The 24,045-nt window shown below is 40.4% G+C and overlaps 2 protein-coding genes across 2 annotated transcripts in view; one reads left to right on the top strand and one right to left on the bottom strand.

Annotated features, from left to right (window-relative positions):
* Window positions 1-16,421, bottom strand: part of LOC140241332 (ribose-5-phosphate isomerase-like) — a 44,128-nt gene extending 27,707 nt beyond the window's left edge. Inside the window, exons 1-5 of the mRNA XM_072321060.1 lie at window positions 16,186-16,421; window positions 14,443-14,503; window positions 13,003-13,118; window positions 4,209-4,273; window positions 2,840-2,908 (exon numbers count right to left, since the gene is read on the bottom strand). Of these exons, the coding sequence (XP_072177161.1) occupies window positions 2,840-2,908; window positions 4,209-4,273; window positions 13,003-13,118; window positions 14,443-14,503; window positions 16,186-16,362 (488 nt within the window). The 5' untranslated portion in view covers window positions 16,363-16,421. The remainder of the gene's footprint in view (window positions 1-2,839; window positions 2,909-4,208; window positions 4,274-13,002; window positions 13,119-14,442; window positions 14,504-16,185) is intronic.
* Window positions 16,422-16,670: 249 nt separating this feature from the next.
* Window positions 16,671-23,169, top strand: LOC140241622 (protein FAM136A-like). Its single transcript, XM_072321361.1, has 3 exons — window positions 16,671-16,819; window positions 19,999-20,130; window positions 21,278-23,169. The coding sequence occupies exons 1-3, from the start codon at window positions 16,712-16,714 to the stop codon at window positions 21,470-21,472; spliced, it is 435 nt and encodes a 144-aa protein (XP_072177462.1). The 5' UTR covers window positions 16,671-16,711; the 3' UTR covers window positions 21,473-23,169.
* The last annotated feature ends 876 nt before the right edge of the window (window positions 23,170-24,045 follow it).

Here is a 24,045-nt window from a genome sequence, read left to right as displayed (position 1 = left end):
TTTTCGCGAGTGGTTAAATTCGCGAATGGGGGACCAGAGAAAATATGAAGTGGCAAAGAAAGTGTGAATTTTCAACTTACTAGCAACGAAGGGTATGCTACCACAGCGACTGGGCCGTGTATACTAAATGTAGTAACCATTAGTTAGACGTGGACATGCATATGTACGTACACAAGCTTAGCCAGTATGGTCTGTTCGGTAAGCCGTAAAATGTTCGTATCGTCAAGGCAAGGGATTCATTTTGGAAGGTAATATTTTCGCGAGTTGTTAATTTCGCGAATAGCTCCCGACTCGCGAAATTCGCGAAAATAAAACCCACGCGAAATATATAGCGTATACAGTATACATTGTATATATATATATATATATAATATATATATATATATATATATATATATATATATAATTTATATATAAATAACGTGTGTGTGTGTGTGTACTACATATATGTAGGTGTGTGCATGCGTGTATAAATCTTTACTTACATGTGGATAATGCAAGCGAGTTATTCCTCATTAAAACCTTGGAATACTGTCAAAGTGGATATTTTTGCTCATGAATTTTTTCTTGCACTGCCCACTAAAGTGAATTTTGCGTGTTTTTGATTGCATGGAATTAATATATGAACTACCATTACACATAAGAAGCAAACATTTTCGCATGCTTATAATTTCGTGCTTATAATATCCACACCACAGAAATTTGTATACAGTTGATGCTTCCATTCAATTGATGTTAGGTCATGTGCTTAGGTATTCATGGTCATTGGGTCACATGACTCTGATGTCACACATGCACTCCTTGCTTGTAATCAGCATACATCTATCACCACAGTCTCTCAACTGAGAGTATTCCTAGAGTTGTATATGTCTTTCGTAAGGTCCGTTTACACCCAGCACAGTAATGGCAATAATCGGTTTTTTGCTTTGGTGTGCCAAAAGGAACCATGTCTGGTTCTGTATCAATATCACTTCCCCTTTAATGATTTTGTTACAGAATCGATTTTTAAAGACACATTAAAAATGACTTATTCAAGAATGACATTTTGGGTGATTTTGTACCAAATTACTGACTCTTTTTATATGAACCAGAAATGATTCCTTATGGCACACCATAGCACAAAACTGGACAGTTACCATGCTCCTCATAAATACGCCATCCCACTCGCACGTGTGTCAAGCTTTTATCACGCCTCACATAATAATCCCCCAAAACACACACACAAACACAAAAGTGAAGTCCACTATTACTAAGTAGGGCACTTCAATCCTCTGTAATCACAGACATATTCCATAATTTGCCCTCTATAGGCGATGTACACTGTACATGTATATATGATAACTTTGGTGCAGATAAACCACTGAGAACATGAAAGCATATGGGTCCCTGCACAAATCAATGCAGCATTCTCAGTACACAGCGTTTTTGGGTATGGGTTGCAGCTATAGTCGGTGTTTCCCATACACACACAGTCAACACAAACAGCCGTCCACACTTGTGTCAACATGGATATGTGTACCTCTATGAGCACAGCTCTTGAATTCATGTACACGGTATGTTTTTTTTAAATGTCACAGCTTTGTACACGTGTCCAAGAAGCAGGCATCCATGTACAGCTGCAGCAGAGGCTTGGCGTTAATTCTTGGAAAATATGATGGATCTATACAATGATGCCCTGAAGAGGAGTCATTTTCCCCCCTTTTTTTGTGCCTGTGTCTGTATGATAATTTTCAATTTAGTGTACGGTTCATTCTTGGTCTTCATCAAAGAGATAGACCTCCGACAGATGAGTCGTAGCATGTAAAAGCTGGGTTAAAAATTTAGACCTCGTGCGGATTATGTATCTGCAATTTTTTATCAACTACTGTAAAAGTGGATATTTTCGCGCAACCAATTTTTCGCGCTTGGCCGGGTCAGAAGAGTTTCGCTTGTTTTTAATTCTGCGGAATCAAGACATCATGCACAGGAACATATGGCAAGCAAAAATATTTGCGTGCTTTTATTTTTGCGCTAGTTTCTGGTTGCGCGAAATGCGCGAAAATTTCAACACCGCGAAAATTTCCACTTTTACAGTATATACAAACAATGTGAAGTAAATGCATTGAGATTATGTCATCATTCAGTTATAAACCACAAACTGTTGCATCCTCGTCCCTATCCCGTCTATGTGGCAACTGACTTTAATAAGAGATGGCCAAAACAGCGCCCTCATCTGGCAGTAAATCCACATCGCATTTGGTTTACTAGTTGGATGGTACAGGCAATTCTCCATTTAATGAAGTCCTCACGACCGGCACTTTTCTTTCGTTACACCGATATCTTGTTATAACTGATCAAATGAAATATAGGCAATTCCCATATTAACAAAGTCCACAGAACTAGCAGTTTGATTTCATTATTATATTGAAATCTCATTATATCCAAATGGTAAACTATATAAAGATATATAGATGATAACTTTTGGACCTGAATTTTTACTTTTGATTGTAACAAGAATCTTGTTCAAACCATGTTCGTTATTTAATGGGAGTTCACAGTATATACGTAATGATCTTGAGTCCTGAATTTTTACTTCATTATAAGGAGATTATACAGTGCACTTCCGTTATAACGAGCATGGTTTTAACAAAATTCCAGTTACAACAAAACAAAAATTCAGGCCATTCAGGCAACATTATCGGCTCTATGTTTTTTTTTAATTGTTTATTTGTTCGCATATAACAAAATTTTGATATAACGAAAGGAAACTGCAGGTCCCGAGGACTTCTGTATAATGGGAGTCCACTGTACCGGTAAGCGTATTCGTTGTAATGGGAACACACTGTATAAATAGCGTTACCTGTAATCGGCGATGACAATGAACGTGCTGGCATTGGCTGCTACGATCTTCTCCTGAGTGAGGCATCCACTGTGGGAGAGAAGTAGTGAGAAGAGAAAAGTGAATTACAAACACGCCACTGCATCCCCACTGTTGGGTCATCACACCCTGGACTATCACCATGGTTACAGACTATGGAGTGCCACTTGTAGACTGATGACAGAGGAAGAGAAATACACCATGTTCTATTATCAACACTTGCTAACCCATTGAGGACGAGTCCCGAGTATAGTTGGGCAAGCACCTGTATGGGAAATGGGTGTTGTAGCAAAATCAGCCCGTCCTCAACGGGTTAAACAGGTTACACAAAGATGAGGGAGATTCTGAGTTCTTGGTAAATATCAATGATTGATGTTGTACATCTCACATGCCCCCTATAAAAACAAACAAACAAACAAACAAATACAAGAATTTAAATCATGAAAATGACAGCAGCACTCTTTGATTATAATCAATGGCCTAACATTGACTCAATTACCATGGCAACATCAAAATCCTGTACGCTCATTACTTTGTTGACTCCGTCATAACTTCCACAGTAAGGTGCAACTGATTCTACTCGTAGCGGTAATGAAGCATGTACACACTGAAATGTGAACTCTGACCTCTGACGGCTTCACCACTACAATCAATTGACACCATTTTTACAGGTTAGGCCATTGATTTTTGTCTGAAATTTCCTTAGAATCAAGATCAATGATTTCACTGTACACATTTTGTGAACAGGTGATAACATCAACATTACATATCATTTCGAGGCAACACTATTCCACTTTATACAAGTATAATCTTCATACTTTAAGTTGATTTCACAGAATATTGTCAGTTTGGAGGCAGATACCTTCTTCCTAATCCTTGAGATTAGCTAAAAAGAATTCTACTTGCTTGCTTTTTATCTCTTCTTCTTCTTCTTTGTTCTTTTTTTTTTCATTTCCATTCTTCTTCCTCTTTCAGCAATGCGCATAACCTCATGGGAATTTCTAAATAAGTTTATAAAATGCTAATTTCATTTCTTACTACAAATATTGTACATTGTAGGTGACACAAGCTTGAACATTGTAACACATCAATGTCAAAAAATACTTCATGTTACTTTTCTTCTAAAAAAAAATTCTGCAATAATACATCCACATCATTAAATCATCTACTGGTTAATATCTCTGCAAAAAGACTAGGGATGCAGAAATTTTCATAATTACATTATGATTCTTTTACTTCATTATACTGATCTGCACTGTATACTACAATCATCCCAACTTAACCTGAAAATACTCCGTGAGTGGTAACATATTCTGAAAACATTTTCCATCTCTGAGAAATCTGCACTCACCCGCCCCCTTTGATCAGAGTCAAACAGCTGTCCACCTCGTCGGCTCCATCGATAGCCACATCCAGCTGCAAGAGGTCAAAGGTCAGATACTTAGAATCTGGTGACAGATTCTTTTTTTCTATTTATGGTGGCGCCCTTCCCTCATGGCTGCACCTCTTTGTTGCTCTGAATTTTCTGTCATTTTCATCCTGATTTCATACGTTCGTAAATGACTGTTCGTGAGTATGATATCACAGTTTGCATATTTTGACTGTTGTATTAGTGCTGTTTGTACCGGTTTAGTGGTTTTACAATATCGAGAAAGATGTATTTAACCTGCTTCAATTTTCGTCGAAGCCAAGGCTTTACACCTGCCATTTCATGTACACTGATTACAACATTAACTTTCGCCTTGATCGTGTGTGCACTGACCATGACTAGACTTGTATACTCGCGTGAAGCTCTTTTGAATGTTGGAAGAAGAGTCGCTATTCATGGTCATCCCCCGCCTTTCACACGCAGTGAATGGCAGCTTTGGAAAAACTTGAACGTTGCTCGCGGTACAAAGAGAGGCTGCCGTGGCGGTGAGAAGGCTGCTAAATATACTGCACCGCCAGTGTTGTTAATGATTATCAATGTTACAAGTCAAGCTTGTTATATAGCGCCACCTCTCGGTGACTGTAGGGTTACTGTCTGCTACACATTGCTTGCTGGGTATCTGGTCTGAAGCTGGGTTCCATTAAATGCCTTCAAGGTGACTGTTTACTCGGAAACTCGATTTGTGTCTGCTTCTCATTTACGTGGTGGCAGCTCTGGAAACGTTACCTACTCCTGAGGATTTGTTTTCACCTGCACAAGCAGACGTTAAGCTTGCTGAGCTCCAAATCGGCCAACAATCCAGAGTTGGTGTAAGTTCCTTGTTTTTCTCTTACATTACGGTCCCACCTATAGGCTTTAGTGATGGCCTCAGCTCCAAGAGCACCCAAGCAATGGTGTCTCACCAAACGTGAAACAGTCAATTCATTCGAAAATTGGCGACAAAACTTAGTGTACACTCTCACCCTAGACTCAAATTTTGCGCCGTTCCTAGATGATGATTGCTCATGGGCTCAAAAATCTAAATCTTGCCCACTCCGTGGCTTTGTTGATGACCCAGAAAGCGTCCCGACTGGGTCTCGAAAATCAGCACACCAGAAAGCCAGTATGCTTGAGCTTATGCTCGGACAGATTGCTAATTATTGTCCCATTATCTCACGCAATTCCATAGTCAAGACTTCCACCTCCCTCAACGATATTTGGGGGAAGATCAGGCTTCATTATGGGTTTCAAAGTACCGGCGCTCACTTTCTTGATTTCAGTGACATCAAACTAGAGCCGGATGAGCGTCCTGAGGACCTCTACCAAAGGGTGGTGGCCTTTATCGAAGACAACCTGCTCACATCCGCAGGTGGCATAACTCACCATGGTAAGCGTGTTAGCGAAGATGAGGAGCTTACTCCCACGTTGGAAAACCTTATCGTCCTCACTTGGCTCCAACTCATTCATTCAGATCTTCCTCGCCTGGTCAAGCAGCGCTACGGGACAGAATTGCGCTCTCGTACCCTAGCTTCACTGAAACCCGAAATCTCTCAGGCATTAGATAGTCTTTTGGATGAAATCCACACCACAGAGAGTTCTCGTGCTATGCGCACCCTGACCTCCCCTTCCCCGCGCCCTGTAGGCCTACGCCCCCAGCGTGCTCCAATGCCCCGCAGTCGCCGCAATCTGCAGACTCGCACCCCCCAGCGCAACAGTAAATACTGTCCTCTCTGTCGTGAAGCGCGCCGGCCAGACACTCATTATTTAAGTGAGTGTACGTACTTACCCGAAGCAGACAGGCGATTCATTGCTAAGGCCCGCCAGGTTGCACATATTTTAGAGTCTGATGATGAGATTGATGATTTGTGCCAAGTTGAACAGGTCCACCTGTCTGAGCCTGTCCCTCTGAAGGATGATACGGCTACCAGCGACTCTTCATCGGCCCTCAGAGTCCAGGTCCGTCAGTCTCCATATTTTGATGCGTTTTGCGGGCACCAGGTCGTTCGCATCACTGTCGACAGTGGTGCTACTGGTAACATGATCAGAGCTTCTACTGTCCAGTCCCTCCAGGGTGTCATAAAACCCAGCTCGCAGTCTGCTCATCAAGCCGATGGGTCTTCCCCCCTTGATGTTGTTGGGGAGACCACTCTGTCCTTCACTCGTGACGGCAAGTCATTCGTGTTTGAGGGTTTGGTCATTGATAATCTTGATGTAGAAGTACTCGCAGGTACCCCATTCATGGAGCACAATGATGTGTCGGTTCGTCCTGCTAAACGCCAGGTGTGTGTGGGTGATGACATGATCATTTCATATGGTTCTCGCAGGCCTTCGGACAATGTGACACATGCAGTTCGCCGTGCTCATGTCCTTCGTGCCCCATCTCAGTCTACTGTGCTTTTGCCTGGTGAATTCGTCGAGCTGTCAGTTCCTGATGAGCTACTGTCTCATGACACACTTGCCCTTGAGCCCAGGATTGTCCCTCAGAAAGGTGTTCCCCCAACTGATCCATCTTGGCCTGAACCGTGCATGGTCTCCAGTGTAGCAGGCAAAGTGCGTATCCCTAATCTTACGCCTCAACCCCGCCTGATCCGTAAACATGAACATTTCTGCCTGGTCCGTCTGGTCTACGTTCCTTCAGAGCCTCAGTCTGATGACCTCCCCCGTGTACCCGATAGGCCCGTGCCCAGTGGTGTCTCACGTGATACTGAGCATCGTTTTTCTGACCCAATATTGCTCGATCCTGATTGCATTATCCCCATTGGTACGAAACATGACTTTCAGTCTCTCCATGCGGAGTTCGATGATGTTTTTGACCCTGCCTTCACTGGGTATAATGGTGCTGTTGGCCCGTTTGAGGCCGTTGTCAACATGGGCCCGGTTCAGCCTCCCCAACGCAAGGGTCGCTTGCCACTTTACTCCCGTAACTCTTTGGTTGATCTCCAAGAGAAATTCGATGAACTAGAACAACAGGGTGTCTTTGCTCGCCCAGAAGATGTGGGCATCTCTGTTGAGTACCTGAATCCATCCTTCCTTGTGAAGAAGGCCAACGGCGGCTTCCGCCTTGTTACAGCTTTTGCCGATGTAGGCCGTTATGCCAAGCCTCAGCCCTCCCTTATGCCTGATGTTGATTCCACCCTCAGAAAAATTGGTCAATGGAAACATCTCATTGCCACAGATCTCACCAATGCTTTTTATCAAATTCCCCTGTCCAAGGCCTCGATGAAGTATTGTGGTGTTGCAACCCCCTATCGTGGAGTCCGTGTGTATACACGCTGTGCCATGGGCATGCCAGGCTCAGAAACTGCTCTTGAAGAGCTGATGTGTCGCGTGCTTGGGGATCTACTTGTGGAAGGTATTGTTGTGAAACCTCGCGAGTGCATCATCATCCCCCGTAGCGTTCTTGATGGCCTGCTTACTTCACTCCATCTCCAACTTGATCATCCCACCCACCACCAACTCAAGACCGTTGTCAACCGGCATTTTTTTGCCTTGGACATGGACTCTGCCATCACACGTGTCACCGACACTTGCCATCAGTGTGCATCCCTGCGGAATGCTCCACACACGGTTGTCCCTCAGACCACTGGCGATCCCCCCGCAGCCGTGGGTACATCGTTCGCCGCTGATGTCATCAAGCGCTCGAAACAACTGATTTTACTTCTCCGCGAATGTGTCACTTCCTACACCGCCACTTGTTTCCTTCCAGATGAGCGCAGAGATACTCTTTGCGATACCTTGATCCGTCTCTGTGTGGAACTTCGCCCGCTCGATGGGCCCCCTGCTGTCATCCGCACCGACCCCGCCCCTGGTTTCACCTCCTTACAAGATGATGCCCTGCTCGCCCAGTTTCACCTTTCCATTGAAGTAGGTCATGCCAAAAATCCCAATAAGAACCCGGTTGCTGAGAAGGCCATTCGTGAACTCGAAGATGAAATCCTGCGGCATGAGCCCTCCGGAGGACCACTGACATCCTTGTCCCTGTCCCTCGCCACTGCCCGACTCAATAGCCGTCTTCGCTCGCGTGGCCTTTCTGCACGTGAAATGTGGACTCAGCGTGACCAATTCACGCACAGCCAAATTCCACTGTCGGATGCAGACCTCATCTCTTCACAACATGAACAGCGCCTTTCGAACCATCCCCACAGCGAGCGTTCCAAGGCTCCCTCCCGCATCCTCCCCAATGATGACCCTCTCGCAGTTGGGGACCTTGTTTATCTCCGGTCAGATCGCAGCAAGTCCTCCGCACGCCCTCGATACCTTGTAACATCAATAGATGGCAAGTGGTGTAACATTCGCAAATTCATTGGCTCTCAGCTCAGAAAATCGTCATATCGTGTAAAGACATCGCAATGCATGAGGGTCCCTGTTCCCCTTGTGGCTCCTCCCCAGCACCAGATGTCCGACGAAGATGAGACAGACTTGCTTTCCCCAGATGACGAGCGAGATTTGCTCCCCCCGGACACCTGCAGAGACATTCCACAGGAACTCTCATTGCCTCCTGGGCCAGATGTCCCGTGTGTCCCCCTGCAGGAGCCCCCTCCTGAAGCCCCCCTTCCCCCTCTGCCCCAGGAACCTGCCCCCACTGTTCCGACTATTAACGGTCCAGGTTGTCCCCCCACCCATGTGACCCCCACTGGGCGCCCTCAGCGCTCCCGACGCCTCCCACCTAGGTTTGATGATTATTTGATGTATTAATCAATGATATACAATGTACATGTATTTTGTTTTCTGTGCGAACTGTTGGCTACCTCAGATTAATGCCCCCCCCCCCTCACTCACTGTGTATCCTTACAATGTACCTCTCTTATAGCCATGTTATCCTGGTGCCACATATGTTATTTCATTTCCCCCATCTGGTTTATTACATTATGTCCCTTAACATAACCTTTTTTCTGAGGTGCCCCAAACGGGCGTTTTTTGTTTTTCTTTTAAGCTGTACTTGTATCATGTTTATTCTTCATTTCTACCAATACGTCTTTGTATGACATCCTTGTTTATCTTTATTGTCTCTCACCTAGCTGTCTTGGTATGTTCTGCGAATAATTTAGTTGTGGATATGTTCTATAGGTGTATTTTTTTTCAGTCACCCCGCTTATGTCTCAGTGATTTGCCCCTTTGTGCTGTGTATAACATATGATGCTTATATCCTTAGTGGGTGCATACGCCTTCTTGTTTCTGAGTGTATGTAATACCAGGTTTATTATCACATACCCTTATCTTCTTAATATTTCCCAGTTACCTTTATATATTTACTTCTCTGGTGTCTGTTTGGTGCCTGTCCCTAATTGCACCTTTACTCGTACATATCAATGTTTTCTGCTACGTGCATATGTAATTCTATTTTCATATAGATATGTGTATTTCCTGTGTCCCCACATGAACATTTTGTACATCATTTCATATTTTTGTTTATACTGTGTACGTCTATGCCTTTATAGGAGCTACTTATTTCATGCCATCCTAGCTTGCCCCATCAGGTCGTACATGATTGTCAAATTTGTTGTTTTTGCTGAACGGTATGTTTCATGTCAATCAGGACTGTATGACTCAGTGTCAGCACGTCTGAGAGAGGTATTGGTATGATGTGATGGTTATATACTTGTAACAATTCATGATTGTTTTTGTTTTCTTTAACGCTGACGAGAAGAATTGATGGTAGAATGCGTATCTGGTGTTATTGTTAAACGTACGGTACCCAATAAGTTTTTGTGATTACGCTCTTGGTGTCTAAGTCAGGTGTTAGTGTAATTGTTATTTTCAGGTGTTAGCTTAGTGTTTTTATAAGCCAGCTTGCCTATTATAGTTCATGGCAGTTTACTCTTGAAAGTATCATAGGTCATGAACAGTGCAACTACTTGTATGTTATAATAGTTTACACCCTTATTCATTTTAAAGGTAATGGTTTGTTAAGCTCAAGTAGAGCTTTTATATTTTCTTCATCATTCAGGTGAAAAATGAAAGAGTAAAAAAGAAAGGCAATCACGCCAGTGTTGTTAATGATTATCAATGTTACAAGTCAAGCTTGTTATATAGCGCCACCTCTCGGTGACTGTAGGGTTACTGTCTGCTACACACTGCTGGGTATCTGGTCTGAAGCTGGGTTCCATTAAATGCCTTCAAGGTGACTGTTTACTCGGAAACTCGATTTGTGTCTGCTTCTCATTTACGCACCTTGTGTTATTTCCCTTGGAAACGAGCATGCTGAGAAAAATCTACATGCAACTATTTGTCATGACAAACCTAATCTTCGCCGTCAGGCTTTTCCCAAAAGTACTTTTCAAACTCAACGTAAATGCCGCGTTGGATTGTGGAACGCCAGTTTGACGTCTAAAAAGACGACTTGTATTTGTGATCTCATCATAGAGAGCAATGTAACTCATACTATGCAGCCCTGAACGAATCCAAGTCCAAACATTGGACTGGTGTGACTGCTTCTGCGGATTGCAAGGAGCTATTCAGAATTGTTAAGAGACTTACGTGCTCTAACCACGAATCTGTTTTTCCAGATCATTTGTCTGATGCTGACCTTGCCAATGATTTTGGGCAATACTTCAGTGACAAAGTTAGCAGAACTATTTCGGCAATAGATGTCTCACCAACTGACGAGTTGTCATCCAGCGTGGAATCACGTTCACTGCCTCAGGTCAAGAGCATTCGTTTCTGCGATTTCCAGCCTGTCTCTCTCTCTGAAGTCAAACAGATCATGACAATTATTAAACCGAAGACATGTGGCCTTGACCCTATTCCTTCTAGACTCGTGAAGTCATGTACTGATGAACTCATTCCTTTCATCACAAGGATTGTTAATCTTTCCTTATCATCCGGGGAAGTTCCATGTGCATTCAAGACATCGCTCATCATACCGCTCCTCAAAAAGTCTTCGCTTGACAAGAATGACTTAAGGAATTATAGACCAGTCTCAAATTTGCCTTTCATCAGCAAGGTTCTCGAGAAGATTGTGTCAGATCAACTCATATCATACCTTGAGACAAACAACCTGTTTCCTCAACATCAGTCTGCGTACCGGAAGTGTCACTCTACTGAGACTGTCTTAGTAAAGGTAGTGAATGATCTTCTGCTTGCCGTTGACAAGGGTCTTGAAGCTGCCCTCATTCTTTTGGATTACTCGTCGGCCTTCGATACTATTGACCACACCAACCTCATCAACTGCCTAAAAGAGCACTATGGGATGGATGGATCTGTGCTTCGCTGGATCGAATCCTACCTCACTGATCGTAGTCAGATCGTTGTGAACGACGTGGACTCCAGGTCATTTCCTCTTTATTGTGGCGTCCCGCAGGGTTCCGTCGTAGGAACCCTTGTTGTTCTCCCTCTACACTGGTCCGTTGAGCCACATCATTGGCTCACACCATGGAGTGCAGCACGCAATCTACGCGGACGACACTCAGTTGTATGTCATAATGAACGCTGATGACGACCACCGGGCTGCTTCCATGCAGAAACTTCATGAATGCTTCCTAGACATTAAGTCATGGTCTTCCCGCAACCATCTCAAACTAAATGAAGCACAAACTGAGTTGTTGTTCGTCTCATCTCAGTTTAGGCAGCAACCGGGATTTCAACCTTCTTTGGATATGGCTGGAGAATGCATTTCTTCCTCTGACTGTGTGAGGGATCTTGGTGTTACTCTCGACAGGCATCTCACTCTCACTAACCATATTCAAAATGTCTGCAGATCGGCTTCCTTTGGCATTGCTAGGATCGGGAAAATAAGGAGATTCCTTAATGAGTCATCTACAGAAAAGCTGGTACATGCATTCGTGTCTTCACACTTGGACTATTGCAACAGCCTCCTTGCTGGTCTTCCTCGCTCCTGTCTTGCTCCGCTACAACGCATCCAGAACACCGCTGCACGTCTCATCACACGCACGAAGAAGCATGAACATATCACACCTGTCATCAGATCACTGCACTGTCTACAAATTCATGACCGCATCATCTTCAAAGTTCTACTCCTCACCTACAAGATTGTCCACAACTTAGCACCATCCTATCTTCATCATCTGGTTTCCCTCCGGACTACACGATCTACTTCCTCAACAACCAGACGCCTTCGTTCTCACTCCACTGCACACCTTCAACTCACATCGGCACCGCGCACCCGTACCCGTTATGGCAACCGCGCCTTCAGTGTTATTGCACCTACACTATGGAACAACTTGCCCATCCACGTCCGTGAAGCTCCAACAGTAGACTCCTTCAAATCATCACTGAAAACTCATCTGTTCTCCCATGCCATGTAATTTGTATTGATTTATTATATGCAGTCTGTATATATGTTAAATTCGTTCTATAAGTTATAACTTACAATGTTCATTTTATGTATTTTTTATCTTGTATTGCGTTTCATCGTATCACAATTTGTATATATTCCATAATTGAATCTATTTTTCCAATTTTTTCTTCAGCGCTTAGAAACGTTCTAATAAGCGCTTCATAAATGATATTTATTATTATTATTATTATTTAGAGTTCATTCACTGTGGTAAAATGTTAAAAATGCTAACAGAATGTCGGAGTCTAGCCAGAACATGTAGGGGGCCTGCACCTGTAATTTTTTCATAGTTGGCACTTCACAAGTTTCATAGCACAAAAAATGCTGTCAGATACAATTCACGAAAGTGTCATACTGTGAATGTTTCTCGTTTTAAATTATTGCATCCATATAGGATAACATCTATGCAACAGTTTTCCAACTACATGCAGTACCACTCACTTCGGGAGTGCGTTCGAGGTCGCTGAGGGTCAGACCATTTTCGACGATGAGTTGCTTGGCTTGGAATGATGTTGGTATGCAGGTTACATTCAGCTTCTCTGTCTTGACTCTCTCAGCTTCGGACGGAGTCATCGAAGCAAAGGAAAAATATAAACATGTTTGCATCAAGTTTGAAGATACCACATTTCATATCTCAGAACAGTCTTTAGCTCCAGTCTTCCTTGGCTTGCTTTACATTGCTTGACTACTTGGTAATTTTACTGAAAAAGAAAAATCAAACACTTCTTAAACTTAATTTCTTTTTTCGTAAAAGATTTAAAAATACAATGTGTGAGAGACAATCATAGCTTATGATGGAGTACTCACAAACTGTTTTATTTTTCTGGGAAAACAATCCTCTAAAACAAATTTCATTCTATGCCACACAGCAAAGCGATCTTTGCACTTACAAGATTGTGCTGAAGATTTGAATATTTCTAAAATAAAACCCGAATTTCACTCAAAAGCTGAAATGATGCAGGCTTTCACTGTGTCACATGAAATAACATATGGGTAGTGGATCAAGTACATTTAACACATACAATTTGTAGGCTATGCTTGGATACTTAAAGTGTTTACTCAAGAAACTGTAATTCCTTTTTACATTCCTTGTGTAAGTAATGTGTGTTACACTGAAATGTCATGGAAAGCTAGAGTTGGTCTGTGTACCTACAACACATTTAGTTATTTGCTTGTCTAATGTTTAGCAAGTAATAAAGGGTAAATGGGATACCGGTACTGTAAAAGAGTATTTTCACATGACCAATTTTCCACGCTCGGCCGGGTAAGATGAGTTTCGTGTGTTTTTAATTTCTGCAGAATCAAGATGTCAACTACTGGAACACATGGCAAGCAACAAATATTTGCGTGCTTTCATTTTTGCATGGGTTTGTGGTTGCGCAAAATGCATAAAAAATTTCAAGACCGTGAAAATTTCCACTTTTACAGTAATATCTTGTCTCCTTGGATACAAACAATAATACAACTAAGAATTCCCTTTACCAAGAGAATGAAATGTTAGATGACCATCTAACATTCAAACTGCAACAGACATTACTTTCTATACTTCTCTGGATCTTTCCTCGGGTTAATGCCATGCCTCTTTCCTCTCATTAAAAAAGAAATTAGTAGTCCTTAAGACATGTCATATTTTCAAAGGTTTGAAAAATTCATATGGGGTTCTTGAGCACCTGATAAATAATGAAACTTCCTGCAATTTTCATCTCCAATAATCTTGCTGTTTTTTTTCCTCTGTAATATAAGCATGGACATTTACTGTACAAAACAGATTTTAAAAGTCCACATTGAATGATTTGAATCATCCCTCACAGCCAAAGGAATAAGTTGCAAATATCCAAAATTCACTCAAATGAAAAGGACTCTGTTCCCATACTCGCATACCCAATCTTTGGACAGCAAACACAATTGTGGAGCCACTTCCGACACCAAGTCTGCAATTATCCTGCAGAAATGAGACACAACATGTCAATCACAATATGTGATATCAGTTTCCTTAAACTTGTACTGCAATTCTGCTGATTCATCATGACTCATGACAATATTTAAGTCCACATCAAACACACAAAACGAACAAAGACATAGACAAACAATTGCTAGTTACTTCTGGCATCTAGGTGTTCAAAACAGTACAAGGTATTCATCTTGGGTTAATTGCTTGTGGGAGTCTATCGAAATCTCACTGATAAAAAGACAAAAAGCCTTCATTTTTTTTTTGTTCTTAAACAGGAAAAATACTTGTTGATTTTTCTTTTTTTTTTAGAGTCTGAGATATGACAATATACATGTAGGCCATAATGCTAAATTAAATTCTCTACCCTAGACAACCTCCCAGAGTGCAAGAACTGATGAATGCATGAGATCAGAGAAAGTGCAAATATTTAGAAAAAACAAACAACAAAAATTGCAACAGCCTAGCATTCAAAGAAAGTTACTTAGCATCATTATAATGTGACAGCAAGTTTTCTTGCACAGCACCTTGTACTTAAGTAGCTAGGCCTGCAATCCTTTGAACTGCAAATTGTGAATTCAACAGTGTTTTTTTTTTTCTTTGGTGAAAAAAACCCAAAACATTTATGTTTTTGGTAAAACAAAAATAAAAAGACAAAATGGTGGGTGCATGCACCCCCCCCCCCCCCTTGCACCTTTAATTTTGTAAAGGTGCCTCGTTACGGAATTCCTGGATCTGCCCAGGCTGGCAATGTTTAACAATGTTACATACAAGTTTAGTATAATGCGAAATATGTTCTTATCTTGCACAATGCTCAACCTATTGATTTGTGTAATTAATATATAGGCCTATGATATTTTCCCTTTCATTTCTATCACATGTGTAAATTTATGCTTTATTCTGTAATTGTCTGAATGTTTGAATTTGTATATATTTTATGTTATATTTTACGCAATTTAGCCCTTTGGGCTACGACATGTGATATGAATAAATAAACCTTTCAATAATATAAAATAATAATAAAATATTATAAACAAAGATTTCTATCAAAATCTTAAAAAAAGGAACATGATAGATTCTAAATACAAATGAAAGTGTCTCTTGTTAATTGTCTCATGAAGCAAGGCAAACACAATAATTTATGACGTTTTGGTCAAGAAATCTGCTGGCCTTGGTCTGGCAAACTTCTTTTACTGCATTGGAATTGTGCATGCAGCATTGGCAATTGGACAAGGACGAGGTGTTTATGGACAACCAAAAAAAAAAAAAAAAAAAAAAAAAAAAAATCAGGGTTGGCTCCAGCTCTTGCATGCAATAAGTTAGCTCTTTAAAATGTAACATGTTAATCATCAGCACCCCCCCCCCTTTTTTTTTTAAATCATCATCTGTGATGTCATTGTAATGTTAACAACATGGATGGTTCATTTCCCCTGTAACTGTTAAACATCACAATGGTCTTTGTAATAATTCTACGATTTCCGCCACGTTCAATCACTGTGCACAGCCACAATGCACAGTACTGTTATGTGAACCGTTAGAACTACTTGTTTGTTCTTACAATAATATACAGTTTTGTGTTGTAATAATATCAAATAATTCCAAGTTACAATTCATAGTCTGAGCTGAGATATAGGCCTAGTATTATCTACGTACTATCTCTTCTCTCATCAAATTACCTTCACATGGTTGTCTACGGCCGCGCATGCCGCGGCTTTCTTTGCTTGGTCAACGAGGCTCATCTTGTTTTCGTGCTGGCCAACTCCGTTCGTAGATGCCATTGTTCGGCACAGGTTTTCCGCTGCTGCAGCCAAGCAAGCATTCCTAATACAATTCTTTGCAGGGTTCGCCAACATTATTTTGACCGAATTCCAGTGGATTTAAACAATTAACGCGGAAGTGGCACAACGCGGGAAGGCTGCGTCCGGGTAAGAGAGAGAAATAAAATCTTTTGCCTCTTCCGCTGTCGAGATCATTGGGCTCATCGTCAGCGGATAAAGATGTGCGGTCTCCACCGGTCATCTGCCAATCTGATATTTTGTCACTAACTTAAGCAAACTGCCCCATGTGCGCCGGAGAAAACGCGAGTGTAAAGTGTGCGTAATATGTGCTTGCATCATGCATGCTCCATGGTAGGCCTATGGGTCATGCTAGTGCTGCTGTAGCTGTCTGTGTTTCCTTCTTCTTGCTGAACCAACTCGTATAATGACGGATTCCGTGTCTGCAGCTCTTCAAAGCTGCCAGAATCGGGTAGATTCTGGTATGAAAGCACTGCTGACGGATTTAGATAATACTGTGCTTCGAAAACTGCAGGTAATCAGTAAATCACGATTGATTTGCCATTATTGGCTGTAAGTAGTGCACTAGCAGCACAATAGCCCCATACGTTCACTCCTGTGTGGTGCAGCTACTATAGATACCTTGATGTAGTAATCCCTTGAAGCAGCTTGTACATGAAGCTATACTGGGATACCACTACAGTGTCAGTAGTAATCGTCCGCTACTTGTAATTTATTACCAAAACTTGCATTCCTTTAAAACTAGATGATTGATTTCACTAATGAGTGTACATGTCTATAGACGTTATGCAGTTTGTTGTAATCAACGGATGAAGATTCAGCGTCTTTAATTTGTAATGAAATATTCCATAAACAGTAATTTTATTAGGAATAAAATTTGATCTAATGTTACATTTACTTTTTTTTTCTTAGTTTGCTTTAGTTTAAAAGGCTTGTTGTGTTAATTGGAAAAAAAAAATCATTGAATTGTGTTCAGGTGGGGAAAATGGATGTGGTTGCAAGCCAGTTGAGCTGAGTCCTGAGATGAGGTGTAAACTAGATCTAATCTGAATATTCTAATGTGCACTTTCTGCTGTAAAATTTAAAATGCCTTACCATGCTTACCCTTAATCGAGACCTGAATAATCGATAAAACGATACACTGTAGGCCTATATTGTGATATTGTGCTTCAAATGTTGAATGCAGGAATGAATCCGTGACAGCAGACCTGCCTAATTTTCTATTTGTATTTAGAATTAAAAGTCATCAAATGCAAAATGGGCTAATGTACGGCTTTATCATCATGGTCACTAATGTTCAAATCTTGCTATAAATCCCAATTTCATGGACCAAATGTATACCATGTTGTATGACAGTAGCCTTTGTGTAAGCTTGTACCAATGTTTCACCAAAGTTACTGTAGGTTGATGTGCATATTGTATATTACCATCAACATTGATGGATGAAGCAGACTGCCAACAACTAACAAGATAATGTCCAAAGTTGCAAGAAAGTTCATTGGCACAAAAATGATAAAAACAACTTCAGGGAGCCCTTTCCTATATTCCACCTGCCCAATCTAAGTGACACTGTAATTTAAATCTTTATGTCTTACGTGATTATACAGTGAAACCCCGTTATAACGAGGTCCGTGGGACCGACGATATTACCTCGTTATAACCGGTACCTCGTTATAACCGTACGCATCAAAAACAAAGAAAAACATAAGCACGACATCGGAATATACCCATCCTTTGCGTTGTTATTACACAATTATGGATCATTATTATTGAGATAATAAAGGGAAATTATTTGTGAATTAGACGAAAAAGTAGATGTTGAAATGAGATAATTCTTTATTGTAATTCTTGTTTGTTAATTTTTCCTAACACCAGCGCAAATAGAGTAAAATACAGGCGTTGTTTACCATAACTTGCGAGGTATTTTTACGCTGTTGGTGCCCAGCGGGAATGCGATGATTTCATGAATCATTTCGGCTGTAATCTTGTGCAATATAATCTTATGATCGTTGCGCTCGAAGGGATTAAAAATGCGTTCTTTATTTTCTTCCGAAAATTTCTTCGCGTTTTGTACATCCGTTCTTGAAAAATATGCGACAGGATTGAATGTGGAAGGTTACGTTGTGATCCTTTTTACGCAAATCTGTACCTCATAGACTATTCTGAAAGAAAGAAAAATCTTCATTGTGAAATGCAGTGTTAAAATTGTGATAATGAACAAACCCAGATCTATTCAAACTAATAAATATGTTTGTTTCTAGGTTAACATGCTTATTCAACTATTTTTTACGCTACTGTCACCTGGCGAGATCGCGACAATTTCAGAGTAACATACATGCGTAATTTACTGTTAACTTGAGAGGTATTTTACGCTGTTGGAGCCCAGCGGGAATTCGATAATTTCATGAATCATTTCGGCTGTAATTTTATACAATGTATGATCGTTGCGTCCGACGGGATTAAAAATGCGTTCTTTACTTTCTTTCGAAAATCTCTTCGCGTTTTGTACCTCCTTGAACTGTTAAATGCGTTTGTTTCTTTTTCCGAACACCGATTAAGTAGGTTAATATGCGTTATTCAACTATTTTTACGCTACTGTCACCCGGCGAGATCGCGATGATTTCATTAATTATTTCGGCTTTAATCATACACACTCATATTTAAATTATCATTTGTTAAATGATAATGAACAAATCCAGATCTATTCAAATTAATAAATGCGTTTGTTTCTTTTTCTGAACACCAATTAAGTAGGTTAACATGCGTTATTCAACTATTTTTACGCTACTGTCACCCGACGAGATCGCGATGATTTCATTAATTATTTCAATTAAATTATTATTTGTTAATGATAATGAACAAATCCAGATCTATTCAAATTAATAAATGCGTTCGTTTCTTTTTCTGAACACCGATTAAGGAGGTTAACATGCGTTATTCAACTATTTTTACGCTACTGTCACCCGACGGGATCGCGATGATTTCATTAATTATTTCGGCTTTAATCATCCACACTCATATTTGCTAAGCAGCAAAAGAACTGGAAGTCGGAACTAAAGATGGAAAGGATATAATAATGAGTTGCACACGCATTCCAATTGTCCATTTTTGGCCACAAGTGTCGCTACATGAAAAGTTTTTGAATGCCTTATCTTTTTTACTTCTCGTTGCGGTGTGGTCTGCCCTAATATCACGCACGCGTATCTCGCGGAAAAGAAAATCGAATGATTATGTTTAATGATTTAGTAGGAACATCGGAAGACATTCCTGTGTCTTATCGCGTGATTTAGAAGAAAATATGGAAGGAACGGTTCTCTGCAAAACGGAAAAAGACGTGGATAGCGTGATTTCGGTTTTCAGGGTTTCGTTTGTCGCGTGTTTGAAAGCGGCAATTTAGTCAAGAAATGGAACCTCGTTATATCCGATCAAATTGCTTATGTTTTTCTTTATCATGATGCACCGAAATTGTCCTCGTTATAACCGGAATCTCGTTATAACCGAACTCGTTATAACCGATTCGTTCTGCCATAGGTTTACACGCAAAGGAAAACGGGACCGACGCGATTACCTCGTTATAAGCGGTTCCTCGTTATAACCGAACTCGTTATAACGGGGTTTCACTGTATAATGCGATCCTTCAGTTTGTTTCTGGCCTGCATCACAAGTTGTAAGTTTTGCTGATTCGTTTTGCAGAAGGAGATGTATTTGTGCAGCGCCAGGTGCTGTGACCAAGCGTCAGGTGACCGACAGAGCTGTATCCAGAGGTGTCAGGTGCCTGCCCAGCAGACTGAGGAGTATGTGCAGAAAGAACTCACTGAATTTTTGGTAAGAAATGATTTGGTGAAAGTAAATGCAGGTAGATGAAAAAAGTTCCCCATCCAGGTATTCCAATAGCATAAACACTGTTAAAAGTAGAGGAAATACGGTCAACTATGCATAAAAATTGATCTTGACGAGACACAGGAAAATGCATCGACTTAGTGTATTCGACTTCTGCATGTACAGAAGACTGCCTGTACCATAATGCATGCAAGGCTATGAATGAAAATTGGGACATAAAGTTTACACTGAGTTGATGGTATTTGTGTATATGATTTATAAAGCCAAATACAATGTATCCATTTTCCCCTTTAGTTCTTTCCCTCGGGAAGAAAGACTGTCATAAAGAAATTGATGTTTCACAGTGGAGCAAAATTATCTCTGATCAATGAAACTTTTTGCAAAATTTGTCAAAAGAAGAAAATTAAGACAAGACCCTTTCATTGTCAAAGAACAGAGGGAATGTGCCCCTGCCCTAGGAACTTTTCAACTTGGTTTCAAGACTCTCTTCTTACCTTCTTGTTTGCCTTTGGTGATTTTATTTGTAATGTCAGTAGTTCAACATGTACTCAAAGGATGCACTTTTATACTGACATGACTAAAAATAATAGAACAAGATTACATGAATACTGGTATGCATTAAATCCAAGCAAAGTGAACATATTCGGATAAACTTAATATGTGTCATACTAAAACACTCAAGTAAAATCAAATTCTTGAGAATAAGACAACATTTTGGGTTCCTTTCCAATATTGTACTGTACATGACTAACAAACACAAGCTGACATGACCTTTTTAATATTTGTCTAACTTTGCTATTAAGAAAAGGAAAATCAGCTGCTCTGTTTCTTTTATTTTAGATGATAAATCCAAACTAAATTTTTGAAAATACACCTGTAGGTGCATGTAAAGAATCTGCTATTATGTACTCAGAGCAAATTTTACACCCTAATTCAAGAACAATCATGTCAAATTACCGGCTTGTAAGCTTGCATTTTGTTGTGTGTTGCGGCTAGAATAGTTGCTTTTGTGTCAAATATCTAACCCTGAGAATCTCAAGGAAGAGAAACGTGCAGATTTCAAATGTATATTGAGTGAAATATGCTTTTGGCCATGACATTTGCAAGTTCTGTTTAATTGACTGGTTTGTAGGATCGTCTCCAGCGATGCACCATGCAATGCCAGGACGACGCCAAGGACAGGATCCGAGACAAGATGTCGGACTCGGAGGAGCAGAGGGTTAGACGAGACCTGGAGGGATGTCTCATCAAATGTGGCGACAAACACGTAGCGATGTTCCCCACCCTCAGCAAGAGACTGACGGAGCATGTCAATAAGTTTTTATGAAAGCCCCATATGAATTTTTGAAAGTGTGTGCAAATGGTGTCAGGTATATAGACATAGAAATTTTCCATCAGCCAAATCACCAATACACAATGGCTCCCATGATAATGGAGAAGTAACATAATATTTGCTGTTGTGTGAAAGTCAGTGCTTTGCTAGAGTGATGCCCTGGTGAGGTGGTTTTGATTTTTAATATGATTCATTTTATATTCAAAGAATTGAAGCGTGACTTTCTTCCTCTGCAGTAGCATAATATTCTTACATGCCAGTTTTGAAAGAAGACATGCATACATGTATAGCCAGCCAGCTTTCAACAGATTGTTTGAGAAGACAATTTGTCGATATACGACAATTGCTAGATGGAGGATGAATAAGTATGATTAAGACTGAGTTGGAGTACTAGTCAAGCTCTTGGTATAATATTAGATTACATTGGTGTACAATGCATTGAATGCAAAGGGGTTTAGGATTACTGCATTCTGTCACTGTAAAGATTCCATGCAAACTCTATTTAGGAGATTAAATTTTTTATGTGCTTGAAAGAGTTTATCATGTGAATGACTCCTCAAATTTTAGATTCACTGTGAGGAGAAAGTATGTGTGAACTTGACCTGTAAATCAAAACACACGATGAAGGCAGAGTTGAATATATCTGCTTGTCAGAAAGTACACCGTTTGACAAATTTTCAAGTTTCATATTTACAAAGCCAGTATTCATTAGAGCATCAGATGGTAGCTGTTGCCACATTGCAAATTGTAGTATAGATGTCGAAAATCTCTGTCCTTTATAAATTATGTACAATGTTATACATGGTCATTGAAACGCTTTAAATTTTTTCTAAGTTTTTCAGGGAAATAATGTGTGTCTCCTGGTATGGCATGTGCAATGTGAGATTACATATTGTTGCCAGAATAATTCATGAATGTCTGGAGTCCTGCAGATATGTGCATAAATGGTGAAATGTCTTCACATGACATGATGCGTATCTGACAATATGAAGTGAGATTTCTGAAGTGATTTAAAGTTCCTTGCAACTTTGATATGAACTTTTTGACCTACTGAACCCTTCAGTTGCCAAGCTCCCATCGTGAAGTTTGATGCAAAGATAAATACAGTAAATCTTGAGTAAGTTGACGTGAACGGTACTCATGCAGAAGTCAACAAGCTAAATGGACTGGAAAAAACTTTCAGGACACTTTTTCTTTTCATCGCATCAACTTGCATGATTGGTTGATCTACGCAAGGTTTACTTTATATGCTGTATAAGTGGAAATTTTCGCGATGTTGAAATTTTTGCTTGCCATATGTTCCTGTGCATGATGTCTTGATTCCGCGGAACAGCCAAGCGCGAAAAATTAGTCGCGCAAAAAATATCCACTTTTACAGTACTACAAAGTGAACTGAGCTGGGATTCAATGGGTTAAGTGATAAATACTTCACTTTCTCACTCATTGCTTTTGTTACATCACAATATAAAGCACAAACATGGATGAATATAATAATTGAGTGTTACAATGTACATGTTTATTTCATTTGTATATACAAACAATAATAAACTGTACAAGAATATTATCAGTATAATGACTGGCATTTGATCACACATGTTTAACATTCTGTCTTTTCATCCAAATTTCTTTTTTATTACAGTGAGTACATTGTAATTGTCCTGGCAATTCAAACATGATCATTTAGTGTAATGTAAAGTACACAAAGAAGAGTTGCCACAAACTACACATATGCAAATGAATTTTTATTACCATAGACAAAATTGCTGTGCATCTGTATTCACAAAAGAGCTGGAGCACTTTTTGTATGTGTGTGTGTGTGTCTGTCGCTGATCGGCGAGTAGAAAAGTATGACATTGAAAACAAAATTACATTATCATGCAAATTTTGTGCAGATGGCTGAGACAACCAAATAGAAATCAACTGATGTTTGGTGGGCAGAAGGCAACAGCTCACTTGTAACAACAACACTTGTAAAATACACAATGCATGCACAGACATTGAAATTTAGCAAATTAATGAGGCATACCAAGATCCTCAGCCCTTGTCTGCACCCTATGAAAAGAAACTGGATTTAGGTAGATTCAACAGGTGGAAATTGCAATGGGATGTCGCATGTGCTGTATATCGACGACAGTCAAAAATGCATTATTCTCAACTTATCCTAGAAATCTGCTGCTGTAACTTCTGGCCTCTCGGGAATTCAATTGAATTTCCAAAACTGAGAAAGAGGGATAAAGAGTGAGAGATGGAAAGGTAACTTAAAAGTTGCTTTGAATATGAGAGAATCTCAAATGTCTTAAGAGTTGCACACATAAAAACTTTTGATATGCATGTTTTTGTTGTAGTTATTTCTGGCCGGGAACTACCGTACAAAGAAAGTCTTGCCAAGCCCTGCTGGCATTGTGTTTTCAGCAGGTTTTCCTTCACTGACATTTGTTAGTGCCAAGGTGTCAAAACTCCCCCCTCAGTGAAAGAAAAAAATTGGCACAATGAATTCCTAGAGCTATGTGGTAGAATTGTTGTCCCTTTAATCAGAAGGTTGTGGATTCAAATTACTGTCACTTCTC

Source organism: Diadema setosum, chromosome 18, assembly GCF_964275005.1.
Source record: "Diadema setosum chromosome 18, eeDiaSeto1, whole genome shotgun sequence".
Classification (NCBI taxonomy): domain Eukaryota; kingdom Metazoa; phylum Echinodermata; class Echinoidea; order Diadematoida; family Diadematidae; genus Diadema; species Diadema setosum.
The sequence above is the reverse complement of the archived record's forward strand: the minus strand, read 5'-3'. Positions and strand labels throughout refer to the sequence as shown.

Bases quoted from the DNA above. Each gene is read 5' to 3' on its own strand.
- LOC140241622 (XM_072321361.1), top strand. From the start codon at position 16,712: ATGACGGATTCCGTGTCTGCAGCTCTTCAAAGCTGCCAGAATCGGGTA. The intron at 16,820-19,998 runs GTAATCAGTAAA...TTCGTTTTGCAG, and splicing joins CTGTGCTTCGAAAACTGCAG to AAGGAGATGTATTTGTGCAG. The intron at 20,131-21,277 runs GTAAGAAATGAT...ACTGGTTTGTAG, and splicing joins AAGAACTCACTGAATTTTTG to GATCGTCTCCAGCGATGCAC.